General features: G+C 46.7%; 1 protein-coding gene across 1 annotated transcript in view; it reads right to left on the bottom strand.

Annotated features, from left to right (window-relative positions):
• Positions 1-5,134: 5,134 nt before the first annotated feature.
• Positions 5,135-17,719, bottom strand: part of aadac (arylacetamide deacetylase) — a 47,111-nt gene continuing 34,526 nt past the window's right edge. The window contains exons 3-5 of the mRNA XM_080186004.1: positions 12,720-12,789; positions 8,986-9,157; positions 5,135-8,017 (exon numbers count right to left, since the gene is read on the bottom strand). Coding sequence (XP_080042130.1) covers positions 7,409-8,017; positions 8,986-9,157; positions 12,720-12,789 — 851 coding nt within the window. The 3' untranslated portion in view covers positions 5,135-7,408. The remainder of the gene's footprint in view (positions 8,018-8,985; positions 9,158-12,719; positions 12,790-17,719) is intronic.

The raw sequence follows: 17,719 nt of genomic DNA, 5'->3' as shown, positions 1-17,719 counted from the left end.
CTGTTAATTCCCCTGGCACTAAGGAGCAGTTTAGCACGGACAATCAACCCAACCCACAGATCTTCGGAGTACGGGAAGAAACCGGAGCACCAGGAGGAAACCCATGCAGACATGGGGAGAATGTGCAAACTCCGCAGACAATGATCTGAGGTTGACATCGAATCCAGGTCCCTGGCACCTATGAGGCAGCAATGCTAACCGGTGTGCCACCGCACTGCCAATATATTGAGGCATGTCAGGTGTACTAGCACTCTGTATTCTGATTTATACCTAAAGCATTGTTCGGAGTGGAGATAAGTGTGTAAACAAAGGGAATCTGGTGAAGGGACACTGGCTTCTATTTCACCTACAATAGGTGCATCCTTACCCAGTAGCTTCAACTGTAAGTGCGGAATTAAGAAGACAGCACAGGAACAGGCCCTTCGGCCCAACAACCCTGCACTGACACATGACACCTTTCTAAACTAAAGACCTTTTGTTTCTACGTGGTCCATATCCCTCTATTCCCTGACTGTATCCGTCAGGATACCTGTTAAACATTGCTATTGCATCTGCTTCTACCACCTCCGCTGGCAGAGCATCCCAGGCACTTACCACCCTCTGTGTAAAAACTTACCTCTCACATCTCCTTTAAACTCCCCCCCCCTCCCTTTTTACCTTAAACCTGTGTCCCCTAGTAATTGACATTTCTACCCTGGGAAAAAGGACTATCCATTCTATCCATGCCCCTCATAATTTTGTCAACCTCTATTAGGTCACCCCTCAGCCTCTGACGTTCAAGTGAAAACAAGACATGTTTTTCCAATTGCTCCTCAAAGCCAGCATCCTCCAAACCGGGCAACATCCTGTTAAACCTTTTCTGTACCCTTTCTGGAGGTGAGCTGAAGAGAGCACCAAGTTGGCTGATTGTAGTCTCCCCATGAATGTTTTTTGATCCCTTTCTTCGTATTGTTTTGACACCTGCATTTCACTTTAATGTAGTGTCTTCCCCATCCAAATTGTAGGATGTGCCCAAACCTCACACCCGAACATAGAACATCGAACACTACAGCACAAACAGGCCCTTCGGCCCACAAGTTGCGCCGATCATATCCATCCTACCAGGCCTATCTATAACTCTCAATCCCATTAAGTCCCATATACTCATCCAGAAGTCTTTTAAAAGACCCCAGCGAGTTCGCCTCCACCACCACTGACGGCAGCCGATTCCACTCACTCACCACCTTCTGAGTGAAAAACTTACCCCTGACATCTCCTCTGTACTTGCTCCCCAGCACCTTAAACCTGTGTCCTCTCGTAGCGACCATTTCTGCCCTGGGAACTAGCCTCCGAGAATCCACCCTATCTATACCTCTCAACATTTTGTAAGTCTCTGTCAGGTCACCTCTCAATCTTCGTCTCTCCAGGGAGAAAAGACCGAGCTCCCTCAACCTATCCTCATAAGGCATGCCTCCCAATCCAAGCAACATCCTTGTAAACATAGAGCCAGGTTGAGTTTGTAAAGGGGGTGTCTTTCCCGCATGGGTGCACCAGGCTCTGTTGTCCAAGGCTAGAAGCAGACAGCAAGGCCAAAGATTTCCATCCTCATCCGTGGCTGAGATTTTCCAGTGCCGCTGACAGTAGTGGCGTTGTAGGAGGGAAATAAAATGAGTCGCGCCTTGGAGACCATGTCAAATAATACTCCAGGCCAACAATGTTCACCCCGCTCCCACTGTCCGCCTCCCCCCGCCCTCCCACTCAACCCCCTTCCACACCCCTCACTCCCAAATTCCAACCTCTTCTCCAGCCAATGTCAGGAGAATGGCAGTCAGTGGTCGGATTGCCGTTCTGTAGTGACTTACCTTCATTGGAATTCCAAAGCCCAACACATTCCTCGTTCAGGCCAGGTGAGGCAAGGGCAGAGAATCATCTCCAGGACTCAATTAACGAGTTGGCAATGGAGCCCCTTTCTACAGCATTAGCTACCATAGAGTTTAAAGGAGCCATTGAAAGGGGAAAGGTAAGTTTCAACTGTTAGTGTGGGGGTTTGGACATTGGCAGAGAGGTGGGGTGGGGAGGCAGGAGGGAGGCTCTTGAGTCAGGTTGGAGGGTCAGTCTGGGCATTCAGGTCGGGGGGGGGTGCGGTGCAGTTTGGAGGGTGACCACAGCTACAGAATCATAGAATTCCTACAATGCAGAAAGAGGCCATTCAGCCCATCAAGTCTGTGCAATCCCACCCAGGCACTATTCCCATAACCCCAAATAGTTACCCTACTGATCCCCTAACACTAGAATCAATTTAGCATAGTCAATTAACCTAACCGGCGCATCTTTGGACTGTGGGAGGAAAGCTGGAGCACCCGAGGACAGCCACACAGACGTGGAGAGGGTGGGCAAACTCCTCGCGGACAATGACCTGAGGGTGGAATTGAACCCGGGTCCCTGGCTCTGTGAGGCAGCCGTGCTAACCACCGTGCCACCATGCCGCCCTCTGGGGTTAGAAGTGTTTTTTTATTCTTCTAACTTTTTCAGAGCAACTGTGAGTCCAAAACTGGTAGAACTTACCCAAAGTTAGTGACTTAAATCGCTTTGTCAGATGGTTTGCAGCCCAGTGCAATTATCCAGGGGAAAGTTAGTCTTTACAGACAATTGCCAGGTACAGCCTTATATGGGAAATTCCAAAAGGAATTCCCCAGCGCATCATTGAAATACCCCCTCAATGCCACACTACTGCTAGGGGTAGGGATGGGGTTGGGAGGGAAATGTTGAACACGGTTTATGATAACAACTCCATTTAAAACAATGCTAGTCAATGAACTGAAGACGTATTAAGCGGTGGGCAGTGGTGGGGGGGTGGGGGGCAGAACCTTCAATATAAAGGGGTTTGGTTTCACTGGAGTTACACTCGATAGTTGGCCACCCAATTCTTCATCCCTGCGTTGCTGCTGGGGTCAGCGTCGGAAGATGCAAAGGCTCTTGGGTAAAATGGTAAGTGGGCAGATTAAAGTGTCAACTCAAAGTTGGCCGTACCCTCTCCAAAGCTGAACAGAAGACTTGGGACACGGTCAGTATCATACTGAGGGAACCCAGCTTTTTCCAAATCACCTTTCCTACATTACAGCAGGGACCACACCTTAATATACTTCCCTGGTTTGAAGCACTGGGAAAGGTCCTGAGGTCAAGAAAGGCCTTTCGTGAATGCAAGTATTTCTGTTTTCTCTTTCCAAGAGTCAGTATTAAAATTGATGTGATTGCATTGGAAGGGGTGCAGGGAAGGTTGACCAGGATGTTACCTGGGATGGGGCATTTTACGTTATGAGAAGAAGTTGGATAGGATTGGGTGGATGGAGCACGGAGAAAATGTTTTCTTTAGTGGGAGAGACTAGGGTCCAAGGGCACAGAGTAAAGGGACGACCCTTTAGAACCGAGATAAGGAGGAATTTCTTCAGCCAGAGGGTGATGAAACTATAGAACTCATTGCCACAGAAGGCTGGGAGGCCAAGTTATTGAGTGTATTTAAGACAGGTTTTTGATTGGTGAGGGGATCGAAGCTTACGGGGAAAAGGCGGGAGAATGGGGTTGAGGAGCATGTTAACCATGATCAAATAGCTGAGCAAACTTGATGAGCCAAATGTCTAATTTTGCCCCTATAGCTTATGGTCTTATGACCTTGTGAGTTGCTTTTGTTGGAACAGAGGAGGCTGTGGGGCGACCTGATCGAGGTGTACGAGATTATAAGGGACATGGACAGAGTGGAGAAGGAGCAGCTGTTCCCCTTAAAGGGTCAACCATAAGGGTACATAGGTGAGGGGGGCAAGAGGATTGGGGAAAAGTGAAAAGAAATGCTTTTATTCAGAGGGTGGTGATGATCTGGAATGCACTGCCTGGGAGAGTGATGGAGGTGGGATGCTTCACATCCTTTAAAAAGTATTTGGATGAGCACTTGGCACATTCAAGGCTTTGGACCAGGTGCGCGTAAATGGGATAGGGTAAGTTGGAAGTTTCTCATGTGTCAGTGCAGATTTGATGGGCTGAAGGGTCTCTTTTGCACTGTGTGATTCTGCGAATGTAAACGCTAATGATTTCCTCCCCATAGTTCAGGAGAGGTATGGCCAATGGTCGCTGCTCTGACCCAAATCAGTTGCACCAAGAGGAGAACAGGAATCAACCCTGGGTTCCCCTCGAGTTGCAGATCCATGTGCAACAACGTACAGTTCGGGGCTCGATCATGAACAGGACAGAGGGGGTTTATAGTGGACAATGCCTGTCCAGTCTTTGAAGGATTCAGGTAGTATGTTGTAACTATCAGAAATCACTCCAAACAATCTGCAACACTTACTTTATTGCAGTGAGCCTATCAGTAACAACAACGTGCATTTATGTAGTGCCTGGGAGTGTTTCAAAACAGTGAGGGTTAAGGAAACCTAGGTGTTGAGCTGAGGGCAGCACGCTGGCACACAGGTTAGCACTGCTGACCCATGTTCAATTCCCAACTTGGTTTACTGTGCGTGGAGTTTGCATGTTCGAACCTTATCTGCGTGGATTTCCTCCGGGTGCTCCAGTTTTCTCCCACAGTCTGAAAGATGTACTGGTTAGGTGCAATGGCCATGCTAAATTCTCCCTCAGTGTAGGTGCAGGAGTGTAGCAACTAGGGGATTTCACAGTAACTTAATTGCGGTGTTAATGTAAGCCTACTTGTCACCAGTAAATAAATTTCTAAATAGAATCCCGATAGTGCAGAATGAGGCCATTTGGCCCATCGAACCTGCACCAACACCCAGCTCCTGTCCTTGTAACTCCATGTATTTACCCTGCTAATCCCCCTGTCACTAAGGGAGAATTTAGCATGGTCAGTCAACCTAACCTGCACAGGATTGTGGGAGGAAACCCCACGCAGACACGGAGAGAATGTGCAAACTCCACACAGTCATTCAAGGCCAGAATTGAACCCGGGTCCCTGGTGCTGTGAGGCAGCAGTGCTAACCACTGTGCCACTGTACTGCCCAGGAAGAGAAGTTAGATGGAGTGCGAGAAACCTTGGTCAAAACAGCAGGATTTAACAAGGATCTTGAAGCAAGGGAGGGAAGTCAGGAGGCAAAAGGACTTTCAGAGCACAACATCACACTCAAGACAATTTGAAAAGAGAGGTTTTTTTTTACACAAAATTTTAATCTTTATGTAGGGTTACAAATTGAACAAGTGAACACATATTATGTGTTTATACACAGTCAGCACGTAAACAGAGAACAAGGTTAATACACAACATGGCACTTGATTATTATCCACTATGTTACAGGTACACCAAGAGCACAGTGACAGTGCTGGGACAGCTAGGATAAAAACAGAACGAGGCAATAATGGTTAGGGTAAGGATGAGAGGCGAGCACAAAGTTTGTGCTAATAGGAGCTATCCGACTGGGTTTAGGGATCAGTAATTCTGGTGCTAAGGGTAATAGTCAGAAATGAAACAATGAAGATAACATTTTAGAAATAACTTCACATTGCAGCTCCGCTGATATGTTAGTTGATCTGTTCAGTGTCTGGTCACTGCATCATTGAATGGGTACGTTGGCCATGGAGCAGATGCACTGGAATCAATCCAAGCTTTCAAGGGTTAAACAATGAGGACACACTGCATAGAAGAGGCTTCTACCCCTTTACAAGAAAAGGTCGAATTAATTAAGCTGATTACAGTATTTAACAGAGAAACCATTTCCTCTTGTTGGGGGGGGAGTCCAGAATAAGAGGGTCAAAAGCTTTAAATGAGAGCCAGTCTGCTCAGAGGGGGGGAATACCTGAAGCACTGCCTCACACAAGAGTACAACAATATAATTCCAAGTCAGGATGGTGAGTGACTTGGAAGGGAATCTCCAGATGGTGGTGTTCCCAGTTAGCTTCTGCCCTTGTCCTTCTAGGGTTTGGAAATGAAGAAGAGTGTGGCCTCCTTCAAAAGCAAGTCTTATGTCATATGAAATAGGAGGGGAAGGAGTAGCTCATTCGCCCCCTTGGATCTGCTCAGACACTCAATAAGATCATGGCCGATCTGTTTGTGTAGTGTTCCACATTCCCATCTACTCCCTTTGATTTCCTTGCCCAATAAGAATCTATCACCTCCACCTTAAAAATATTGAATTTTCAGGCAGGGCTTGGAGGGCTGAAGGGCCTGTTCCTATGCTGTAGTTTTCTTTGTTCTTTGTTGATCCAGCTTCCACCACCTTCGAAGGCAGAGAGTTCCAAAGTCCCACAACCCTCAAAGAGTAAAAAACTCTCCTCAACTCTGTTCCAAAAGGGTGACCCCTTAATTTTAAAACAGTGTCCCCTCGTTCTGGACTCACCCACAAGAGGAAACATCCTTTCCACAGCCACCTTGTCAAGACCGTTCAGGATCTTATAGATTTGAATCAAGACACCCCTCACTCTTCTAAACTCCAGTGGCAACCAGCACACTCTGCCTAATTTTTCCTCAAGTAACAACTCTTTTATTCCGGGTATCAATCTGGTAAATCTCCTCCAACCACCCCATTGCATTTACATTCTTTCTGAAATAAGGAGACAAAAACTGCACACAGTATCCAAGATGTGGTCTCACCAATGGCCTGTATAACTGAGGAAGAATTCTCACAACACCAGGTTAAAGTCCAACAGGTTTATTCGGTCGTAAACACCACTAGCTTTTGGAGCCCCGAGAGCTCATGGCGTTTACTACCAAATAAATCTTCTGGACTTTAACCTGGTGTTGTGAGACTTCTTACTGTGTTTACCCCAGTCCAACACCGACATCTCCACATCCTGTATAACTGAAGCATAACATTCTTACTTTGATGGTCAATTCCTCTCATAATAAAGGGCAGCATTCCATTAGCCTTCTTAATTTCACCCGGCAGGAAGGAGATACAAGGAGAGGAAATCCAACGCCAGTAGTTTGTCCAAAACTCAATCATCGGCAGAAAAACCTTTGGGGCGTGGATCAGCCTTAGAAGTCACCTATGTTACCCTACCGGAACCTCTCCAAATACCCCAGGTGATGGACGCGGCCATTTTCACCTCTTAAAGATGAATAACATTCAGCAAGCTTGTGGATGGAGGTCAGCAAGGTTTAATTGATAGAATAGGCTTGAGGGGCCAAATGGTTCTCTTCCTTCGGGGATTGGATCGGGCAAATGGTCACGAGAACAAGATCAAGTTCCCCATATATTGGTTCCAAGTAATGGCAACCAACCCCCTCCTTACTCAGTGATTGATTTTAAGTCTCCCATTTAAAATGATAAGCCCTGATCAAATGTGTTTGAATAAAGTTTACAGTTAAATACAATGATAACTGGGAGAGGTCAACATTAAAAAAATACTTCCAACAACTCACAGGTATGGAAGTACTGTGGGTACTTGAGCGGGATGTCTAGGGGAGGAGGGGGGAGTATTAAAAATCGATTTACAAGTTCTTTCTCAGCCAGTCAATATAATGGCTCACCATTTTCTGGCCAATTGCAAAATCAGTTGGCCACGTGATGAACATGAATGCACCGTGGAAGGAGTCCTCAAAATGCTCGTGCGTGACCAGGACGCCCGCCTTCTTCAGTCTCGTGGCGTACATGGCCCCGTCGTCCCGCAGGACGTCAAACTCGCAGGTCGCGATGTAGGCCCGGGGCAGGGCCTTGAGCTTCTCGTCCCCCACCAGGAGCGGGGCGGCCCTGGGATCGAAGACCCCGGGAATCCTCACGGAAGAGTCGGCGTTCCCGCCACCCGGGAGGGTGTACTTGTAGTCCTTCCTGAACCTCTCCGGCAGGTGGACGCTCCAGTTGACAAAGTTACTCAAGCCCCTCGATTCGAGGGTGGTGTGGCTGTTAGCCATCATGTCCTTCAGCAGCAACTTGTCGCAGCTGAAGTATTCACTCCAAAACCTGACCATTAGCGTCTTGGGCAGGATCGGCATGTTTTCATTTTGCTGGTACGAAGGGGTGTTAAAGTCAATGGTCTGAAGTGCCGGGTAGATTAACGCCTGAATCTTGATCTCAACTTCAACCTCCGGGTCTTCCTGGATCTGCAAATGTAAAACAGATTTAAATCAGAGTCCACTTGCCCACCAATCACCATGCCTTTCCCATGCAACATAAAAGTTGTTGTTCCCCCTGATATTGATATTCTTGTGATGGGCCTGATGAGTGCACAGTGAAAAGTTTTGACAAAATGTATTATTTTCAGTAATACTCATTTCAAATTTCACGGCACCAACTTGGTTATAGTCAAAGATACTCGAGTCACTGGTGTGTTAAGGGTAATATGGTGCATGTTAGCCCTTCTGTTCCCACATAACTGACCTCCCACCTCAGGCTATTTACTGCTATCAGGACCTTTCGGCTAAGTAAACAAGTCCTAATTACCCAAACCATGTCCCGGAGAGACAGCAGAGCAATGCAGGAGGAGCACAATCGAGAGGACCACTAGGTGAGCAGCAGCACCCCTTTGCTTCCAGACTCACTTAAATTCTAGAGAGTTTGAGTGGCACAGTGGTTAGCACTGCTGCCTCACAGTGCCAGGGACCCAGGTTCGATTCCCAGCTTGGATCACTATCTATGTGGAGTTTTGCATACTCTCCCCATGTCTGCGTGGGTTTCCTCCAGGTGCTCCCGGTTTCCTCCCACAGTCCAAAGATGTGCAGGTTAGGCGGATTGGCCACAGTCAATGCGTGGGATTAGGGGGATAGGGCGGAGCAAAGTGCCTGAGTGGGTTGCTCTTTCAGAGAGATGGTGCAGATCCGATGGGCCGAAAGGCCTCCTTTTGCACTGTGGGGATTCTATGGTTCTCTGACATGGCCTCGTTCTGTGCTGTGTGATTCTGTGCCAAGTAAAGAAGGGGCCCCAATTCTGCAAGAGCCCAGAGGGAAAAATATGTAAGTGGTCCCTTCAGGGTGAACGAACAGGCATTTCAAAAGCATCAATCGCTCCAGTAAGTCGGAAACGTGCAGGGCGAAGAACTGTCATGAGCTAACAGTGATACTTGCAACTGTACCTGCTGGGCTACTGCAGCAGCCAAGTTCCCGCCGGCACTATCTCCTGACACGGCAACTCTACCTGGATCCACGGAGTACTGAGCCAGCACACCCCGCTGTAAGAAGTACTTCACCACAGTGTAAACATCGAGGTACTGGTCAGGGAAATGGTACTCCGGCGCTAGGCGGTATCTGGAAAATTAAATGGGTGTAAGGACATGGCTGATGGACTCTGATAAATGATACATGCTGGCTCTCGAGGGAACTTCACTGTGATCTCACAACAACTTACCACCTATCTATATATAAAAAAACAATTTGGGCGTTATAGAATTTAACTGCCTCAGTCCTAAACTCTTGAATCTCTTTAACTCCCTCTGTTTCTTTTTCCCTCTGATAGGTTTGATAGTTATACAGGGCCTTAGCGAGGCCACACCTTGGGTACCGTGTGCAGTTTTGGTCTCCGAGTTGGTAACTACACAGGATTGGTTGTCCGACACATGACCCTGACAGCGTTTTACCAAACTTGGGTTCATGTCACACAATCCGTAACCCCCCTGACTTGCCTGAACTTGCAACATCTCACTTACTGTCCTGTCTGGAGACAATACTCATCTCTTTAACCTGTGCTTAATGCTATCTCCACACACATTGTCTGCACCTTTAAGACTTGAATAGCAGATTAGCTGTAAAGACTCGCATTCTAATCAGTATTCTGTAAACTGAGTGTGCCCCGTTTTGATTCAGAACTTTCCAGTCTCCTGATAAAGGAACAGTGTTTCCGAAAGCTTGCGGGTTTCTATCAAATAAACTTGTTGGACTTTAACCTGGTGTTGTGAGGCTTCTTACAGCATTTTACCAAAGGCAAGAATGGAAGCTGATCCCTCAGAGGAGGGGGGCAGCTGATTTACCTAATTAAAGGTCCAACTGGGCATCTTTATTAACAGGGCCAACTAAATGGAGACAGTCTTGCAGCAGCAACCCAGCAGAAAGGTCTCTTGGATCCCAAGATGATGGCCCTGGGGGCAGAACCCCAACCATTTCCAGAAAATTCATCCCAGAATATTAATGGTTGCATTGTCTTTATCTACCCACAGAGCGAATAGGAGTGAACCAATTAGCTTGTGGAATGCAAATGAAATTCATTGACATTACCATGCTGAATTTCCCCAACTGTCAACATCCTGGGGAGATTACTATTGACCAAAAACTAAACTGGATTAGTCACATAAATACCGTGGAAATCAGAGCAGGAATCCTGTGGTGAGTAACTCACCTCCTGACTCCCCAAAGTCTGTCCACTATCTACAAGGCACAAGTCAGAAGGAACACTTCCCACTTGCTCTAGGTGGCATGGTAGCATGGTGGTTAGCACTGTAGCCTCACAGCACCAGGGACCCGGGTTCAATTCCTGGTTTGGGTGACTTGTCTGTGTCTGTGTGGGTTTCCTCCGGGTGCTCCAGTTTCCTCCCACAGTCCAAAAGACGTGCTGGTTGGGTGCATTGGCCATGCTAAATCCTCCCATAGTGTAATCCCAACAGGCGCCGGAGGGGGTTTTCACAGTAACTTCATTGCAGTGTTCAGGTAAGCCTACTTGTGGCGCTAATAAATAAACTTTAAAACCAACAACACACAAGAAGCTCAATATCATCCAGGACAAAGCAGCCAGATTGATTGCTATCCCTTTCATAAATATTCACTCACTCCACCACTGATGAACAGTGGAAGCAGTGTGCGCCATCTACAAGATGCACTGCAGGAACTCACCCAAGTTCTTTAGACAGCATCTCCCTAATGAATAACCACTACCGTATAGAACAAGGCTAGCATATACCTGGAAACAGTGCCACCTGGAGGTTACCCTTCAAACGACACACCACCCTGACGTGGAAATAAATGCGATGTGGATATGCCGGCGTTGGACTGGGGTAAACACAGTAAAAAGTCTGACAACATGAGGTTTCAGTCAACCCAAAAGCTAGTGAATTTACCATCAAATAAATCGGTTGGACTGAAACCTGGTGTTGTTAGACTTTTTACTTGGAAATAAATGGCCATACTTTCACTGTTAATTCCTGGAGCTCCCTCCCTAACAGCACTGTGAGTGTACCTACATCACATGGACTGTAGTGGTTCAAGAAAGCAGCTCCCCACCACCCTCTCGAGGGCAATTAGGGATGTGTAATAAATGCTGGCCTAGCCAACGACACCCACATCCCAAAGATGAATAAATAATATGGTAAGGTCTCCGAACTAAAGTGATTACTCAAGGTCTTTAAGTTTATGGAGGGACTCAATAGAATAGATGCAGAGAAGATGTTTTCACAGGAGGAGCCCAAAGCACATAAATATAAAATGGTTACAAATAAATCCAGTGACAAAAAAATTCAGAAGAAACTTCTTTCCCCCCAAGCTGTAGTTGAGAAGTGAACAGCATTTGTCGATACCCTCAAGGTGACGCTCGATAATTTGGTAAGGCAGAAAGTAACAGAAGGACATGTTGATGAATTAAAACAGGAGGCAATTAAATACTGGAACAGACCAGTTGGGCTGAATGGCCTGATTCTGACAGTTCTGTAGATTCTATGTAAAAATTGCACTGTGTCAATGTGCAAAAGTCAAGGGAAATGTTGGTTCTTCATAGAATCAGAGTCCTTACAGTGAAAGAAAGCCATTCAGCCCATCGAGTCTGGGCCAACTCTCTGACAGAACATCTCACCCAGGCCCTATCTCCATAACCCCACATATTAACCCCAGTAATCCTCCTACACACCTTGAAACACTAAGGACCAAGTTAGCACAGTCAATCCACCTAACCTACACATCTTGAGACATTAAGGGGCAAGTTAGCATGGTCAATCCACCTAACCTGAACATCTTTGGACACTAAGGGGCAATTTGGCATGGCCAATCCGCCTAACCTGTACATCTTTAGATACTCAGGGGCAATTTAGCATGGCCCTTCCACCTAACCTGCAGATCTTTAGACACTTGGGCAATTTGGCATGGCCAATCCACCTAACCTGCAGATCTTTAGACATTCAGGGGCAATTTGGCATGGCCAATCCACCTAACCTGCACATCTTTAGACACTCAGGGGCAACTTAGCACGACCAATCGACCTAACCTGCACATCTTTGACCTGTGGGAGGAGACCCGGGGAGCACCCTGAGGAAACCCACGCAGACACAGGGAGAACGTGCAAACTCCACACAGTCACCCAAGGCCAGAATTGAACTTGTTTCCCTGGCGCTGTGAAGCAACAGCGCTAATCACTGTGCCACCATGCCACACATTTTTGGAAAGGATAGGGGAGAGATGGGTGGGTGGGGAGGATAGCAATGAGTGGCTCGATGGACCAAATGGCCTCTTCTGCATGGTAGGGATTCTTTGGTTGAGCAATCAGATTCCTTTTCTTTACTGCAGCTGCTATTTCCACTTTTGAAGAACTGGTCTTTGTGTTTAAATTGTTTTTTCAATTCCCTGATTCACGTGTGCTACATTGTTACGGACAGTCAGTCAGAAACGTCCAGAGCAATTACAATAAAATCAAATCATCCTTCGCAATCTTCATAAAGCTATCAAAATTGTGCTTTATTGTCTTTCGGTCCTATTTAAATTGCGCTTGGCAATCCCGGGAATCACTTAACAAGTGCGTTTTGAATACTTTGTGTGGTCATAGGGTCCAAAGGCATTTGACCGCCCGCTCCCCACCACTGTCCCATTACGAGAACAAAGTACAACAGGTTCTTACTCAACAGAAACAATGACTGCGTTCAGTTCGGTCGCACTCTTTCTCGACAGGAGATCGTACGGCTGCATTTCTGAAAAAGAGATGGAGAGGTTACATCAGCCACACTATCAAAACCATTTCAACTTCCCATGCCGACACCATAGTTAAGAAACCCCACCAATGCCTCTACTTTCTCAGAAGACTGAGGAAATTTGGCATGTCCGCCACAACCTCTCACCAACTTTTACGGATGCACCATAGAAAGCATTCCTTCTGGTTGTAACCTGGTGGGGCTGAGACCATAATGAGAAATAAATAACCAGACATCCTGTAATATCTTTCGCTGCCACTAACCAGCGCTGTTGCACTTCATCAGGACTGCAATAAACAGTTTGTGGAAGCAATGTGCAGACATCTGGCAACAGATAGCCATCGGTATGCAAGGAATTATTCACGGCAAAAAGCTACCAGATCAAATGAGATGGATGCTTCTCAATAAATGGAGTGGATTCAAGGGCAATTTGGCAAATCAAATACAAAATTAGCTTAGTAGCAGAGGGTGATGGTCCAAAGATGTTTTTTTGTGGCTGGCAGCTCATGTCCAGTAGTGTACCACAGGGATCACAACTGGATCGCTTGCTGTTTGGAGTGTACACTACTGATTGAGATGTGAATGTGGGCAGTATGATCATCGATTTTGCAGATGACACAAAAACTGGTGGTTTGGTAAATAGCGAGGAGGAAAGACTTAGATTATAGGATGGTATTGATGGGATGGTCAGATGGGCAGAACAGTGGCCAAACGGAATTTAACCCTGAAAAGTTTGAGGTGATGTATTTTGGAAGGCAAGGGAATATACAATCAGTGCTAGGAAGTACAGAGGTACTTCCTCTGGGGCTGCATGCCCAAAGATCCCTAAGGGCAACAGGACAGGTAGGTAAGGTGGTTAAGAAGGCCACGGGATACTTGCCTTTCGTAGCATAGGATATAAAAGCGGGGAGGTTATGAAGGAGCTGTATCAAACGCTTGTTAGACCACAGCTAGAATACCGTGCGCAATCCTGCTCGCCACAGCATATAGAAGGACGTGATTACACTATAGCGGGTGGAGAGGAAATTCACCAAGATGTTGCCTGGGCTGCAGCTTTTTAGCTATGAAGAGGGGCTGGACAGGCTGGGGTTGTTTCCCTTCGAGCAGAGAAGGCTGAGGGGGAATGGGAGGTGCACAAAATCATGACAAACATCGATAGAGTAGACAAGGAGGAAGTTTTCCCCTTGGCAGAGTGATGAATAACCAAGGGTCATAGATTTAAGATTAGAGGCAGGAGATTTAGGGGGGATTTAAGGAAAATTTTTTGCACCCAGAGGGTGGTGGGAATCTGGAACTCACTGCCTGAAAGAGAGGTAGAGGCGGGAACCCTCACAATATTTAAGTAGCATTTAGATGCGTACTTGAAACACCATATTACAAGGCTGTGGACCAAGTGCTGGAAAATGGAATTAGAATAGATAAATGCTCGATGGTTGGCGCAGACATGAAGGTCCCCTTTCTCTGCGGTAAAACTCTACGACTCTATGGCTCAATGGAAGTTATGTTTATTCAATGAAGAAGATATTATTCAACCTGTCATTTGCCCAGGAGGATGGCTGATCAGTTTGTGGCTGGACAGCTGTGAGAATAATGGGGCTGAAGCCTGAGAGCAGACGCGGGGCTCGAGAGGGTCACAGTCTGGATTTCAGGCTGACTGAGCCCAGCACGTGCGCTCCTGGGGATATCTGACTCCCAGGCAATGGGACTTCACAGACACAAGTTGTCCTAATGAAGATATCCCCATAATGCTGACAGGGAGGGAGTTTAGGATTTTGACCCAGTGACCATGAAGGAACAGCGAAACACGTCCAAGTCAAGTGGGAACTTAGAGGTGGAATCATAGAATCCCTCCAGTGCAGAAGGAGGCCATTCAGCCCATCGAGTCTGCACCGACCACCATCCCACCCAGGACCTATTCCCAGAGCGCCATGTATTTACTTGCTAGTCTCCGTGGCAATTTAGCATGTCCAATCAACCGCACATCTTTGGACTGTGGGAAGAAACTGGAGAGCCCGGACGAAACCCACGCAGATATGGGAAGAACATGCGAACACACAGTGACCTAAAGCCTATGCCTGGTTCAACAGTGGAATTGAACCCGGGTCCCTGGCGCTGTGAGGCAGCAGTGCTAACCACAATGCCACCACGCTATCACTAACGGTCACGGTGTTTCTAAGAGCTCGTTACCTTTGTTTGTGGTGTAGGTGCTACCGAGGAGTTGCTCGGACTTACAAGCAGTCAGCCATTCAGTCCTTCAAGCTTTCCCCGCCATTTAACATTATCATGGTTGATCTGCGATCATGACTCCACCTTCCTGTTTGCCCCATGCAGTTATGGTGTGTCAGTGCTGGCGTGACTGGGTTAAGGCTGTGGGTGTATCGATCGATACATCGCCTGCTTTGTCCTGGATGGTGTGAAGCTTCTAGGATACTACCGAACCCACCCAGGCAAGTGAGCTGTGTTCGAGCAGACCTGGCACAAACGTGCAATAAATGTCAAAACCAGCTGTTTTACAGGCATGTTTCTGTTCATCTCTAGAACTAGCTGTAAAGAGTCATTAAAGATGCAATAACTGTTCTGGGGTGTCCGCTGTAATGGCTTCAATGAGGCCGATGAGATTGGACTCTTCGAGTATGAGCTCCCTGATTGAGGTAATGACTGCCTCAGGTACCCTCACCTGTGTATAAATATGGGACTGTCAGGTCTACTGACACTCCGGATTCTGACTTTGTACCTGAAGCAGTCTCAGAATGGAATAGAGTTTGTAAATAACAGGAATCTGGTGAAGGGACGCCAGCCTCTAAGGAGTTATTTCATCCACTAAATTCTGAAGTATATAAAACCTCCTTTTACTTCTAAGGGAACAGGAGACAGGAAGGAACTGCAAAGTCCCTGAATATAATTAACTTCTTTGTCTGGTTAAACAATGGTGAGATGGCACAATGGCACAGCGGTTAGCACTGCTGCCTCACAGCACCAGGGACCCGGGTTCGATCCCCAGCTTGGGTCACTGTCTGTGTGCAGTCTGTACGTTCTCCCTTTTTATGGGTGGGTTTCCTCCGGGTGCTATAGTTTCCTACCACAGTCCAAAAGATGTGTTGGTTAAGTGTATTGGCCGTGCTAAATTCTCCCTCAATGTACCCGAACAGGCGCCGGAATGTGACAACTAAGGGATTTTCACAGTAACTTCACTGCTGTGTTAATGTAAGCCTACTTATAACTAATAAATAAACTTTACTCTAACATGATTTATCAAAATTAACTTAACAGGGACTTGATAAATTCCAAATAAGAGTAGCTATTTTGTGTGCACATCTCCAGAAAGAACGCAGAGGAACAAATTCACAACTTCTTGTCTGAGGAAGGAGGTATTAAAAGATTTACTATTGTTTTGTGAAAGAATCCAAGCAATCTACAAGTGCCATAACCGTAGACTTAGTGAGGAACAGGAAAGCTTCTCTCTCTCTCTCTCTCTCCCAAAAACCTGTTGAACCGATCCGAAAAGGCAAAGTGCTGATTATTCAAAGCAGCTGCTAATCTGAATCTCAAGTTTCAACTCCTTCAGTTTGGGGAAAAAAGGAATTCAAGTGACACGCCCACAACAATGCCTCACAGGGATCGATTTGAAATCTAGGGTGGGGTTTACCGCCTCGCTCATCCCGAAACCATAAAATCCCACCCAAGGTAAACGGATCTTCCCGCTGTCCGCCTCTCGCCCACTTCGATTCTCGTGATGGGCGGCACGGTAAAACTTCAGCCCTAATCTTCTTATCTTTTATCTCCTTTTTACCTTTGTATCTGCAGTTGAAAACTTTATCACCGATTTAAATAACACGCACACCCACACGCTGTCTTGGCTGACGGCCGCTTTAGGTGGAGAATTCCGTGTGCCCAGCCATCTGTACCAATAGCCATGGTGTTTAGATGAGTTTCTGGTTAATGGTGACTCCAGCATGAGGATAGTGGGGATTTGACAAAGGTTAATGTTGTTAATGTCTGTCTGAGTCCATATTGTGTGGAGAACACTTGGACCACATGTTGTCTGAAGGTTAAGTGATTCTTATCTGTATTGAAAGGTTGAGATTATTACTGGAGCTCTGATACTCTCTCGGCAGTGAAACACCCTTTAGAATGAGGGGCGGGAGGGGCACGATGACATAGTGGTCAGTGGTCAGCACTGCTGTCTCGCAGCGCCAGGGACCCGGGTTCGATTCCCAGCTTGGGTCACTGTCTGTGTAGAGTTTGCACATTCTCCCCATGTCTGTGTGGGGGTTTCCTCTGGGTGCTCCGGTTTCCTTCCACAATTCGAAAGGCGTGCTGGTTAGGTGCATCCCTCAGTGGCAATCAGGGGATTTGTCACAGCAACTTCATTGCAGTGTTAATGTGAGCCTACTCATGTCACTAATAAATAAATTTATTCAGCGGCTTGATCCCAAAATCATTTTGTTTAATTTCAGACAGTGAACAATTGAGAACAAAAATTGCTGGAAAATCTCCGCAGGTCTGATAGCGTCTGTGGAGCGAGAACGGAGCCAATGTTTCGAATCTGGATGATCCTACGTCAGAGCTGTGAGACCGGCTGAGATTTCCCAGCATTTTCTGTTTCAGATTCCAGCATCGTCAGTATTCTGCTGTTTCCTTATTGTAATAGGTCCTCAGAGGCAGAAGTTCCCTTCACCATTATCCCTTTATTTACAAGTCTGACAACAGCAACCAAAGTGCTTTCAGTTTAGAGCCTACACTCAGAGTGCCAGAGGAACTGACACACCTGGTTACGTACAAAGCAAGAGGCTCCCTGACTGGCCCTTCAATTTAGCCCTAAATCAGGGAGTTCATATTCTAAGAGGCCCACCTCTATTGGCTGATTAAAGTCATTACATTTATTAAACACCAACTCATCCATTTTAGCTTGTACATCATGCAGTAAAAT

Source organism: Carcharhinus amblyrhynchos, chromosome 3 (genome assembly GCF_965287045.1).
Source record: "Carcharhinus amblyrhynchos chromosome 3, sCarAmb.v2.hapA, whole genome shotgun sequence".
Classification (NCBI taxonomy): domain Eukaryota; kingdom Metazoa; phylum Chordata; class Chondrichthyes; order Carcharhiniformes; family Carcharhinidae; genus Carcharhinus; species Carcharhinus amblyrhynchos.
The sequence above is the reverse complement of the archived record's forward strand: the minus strand, read 5'-3'. Positions and strand labels throughout refer to the sequence as shown.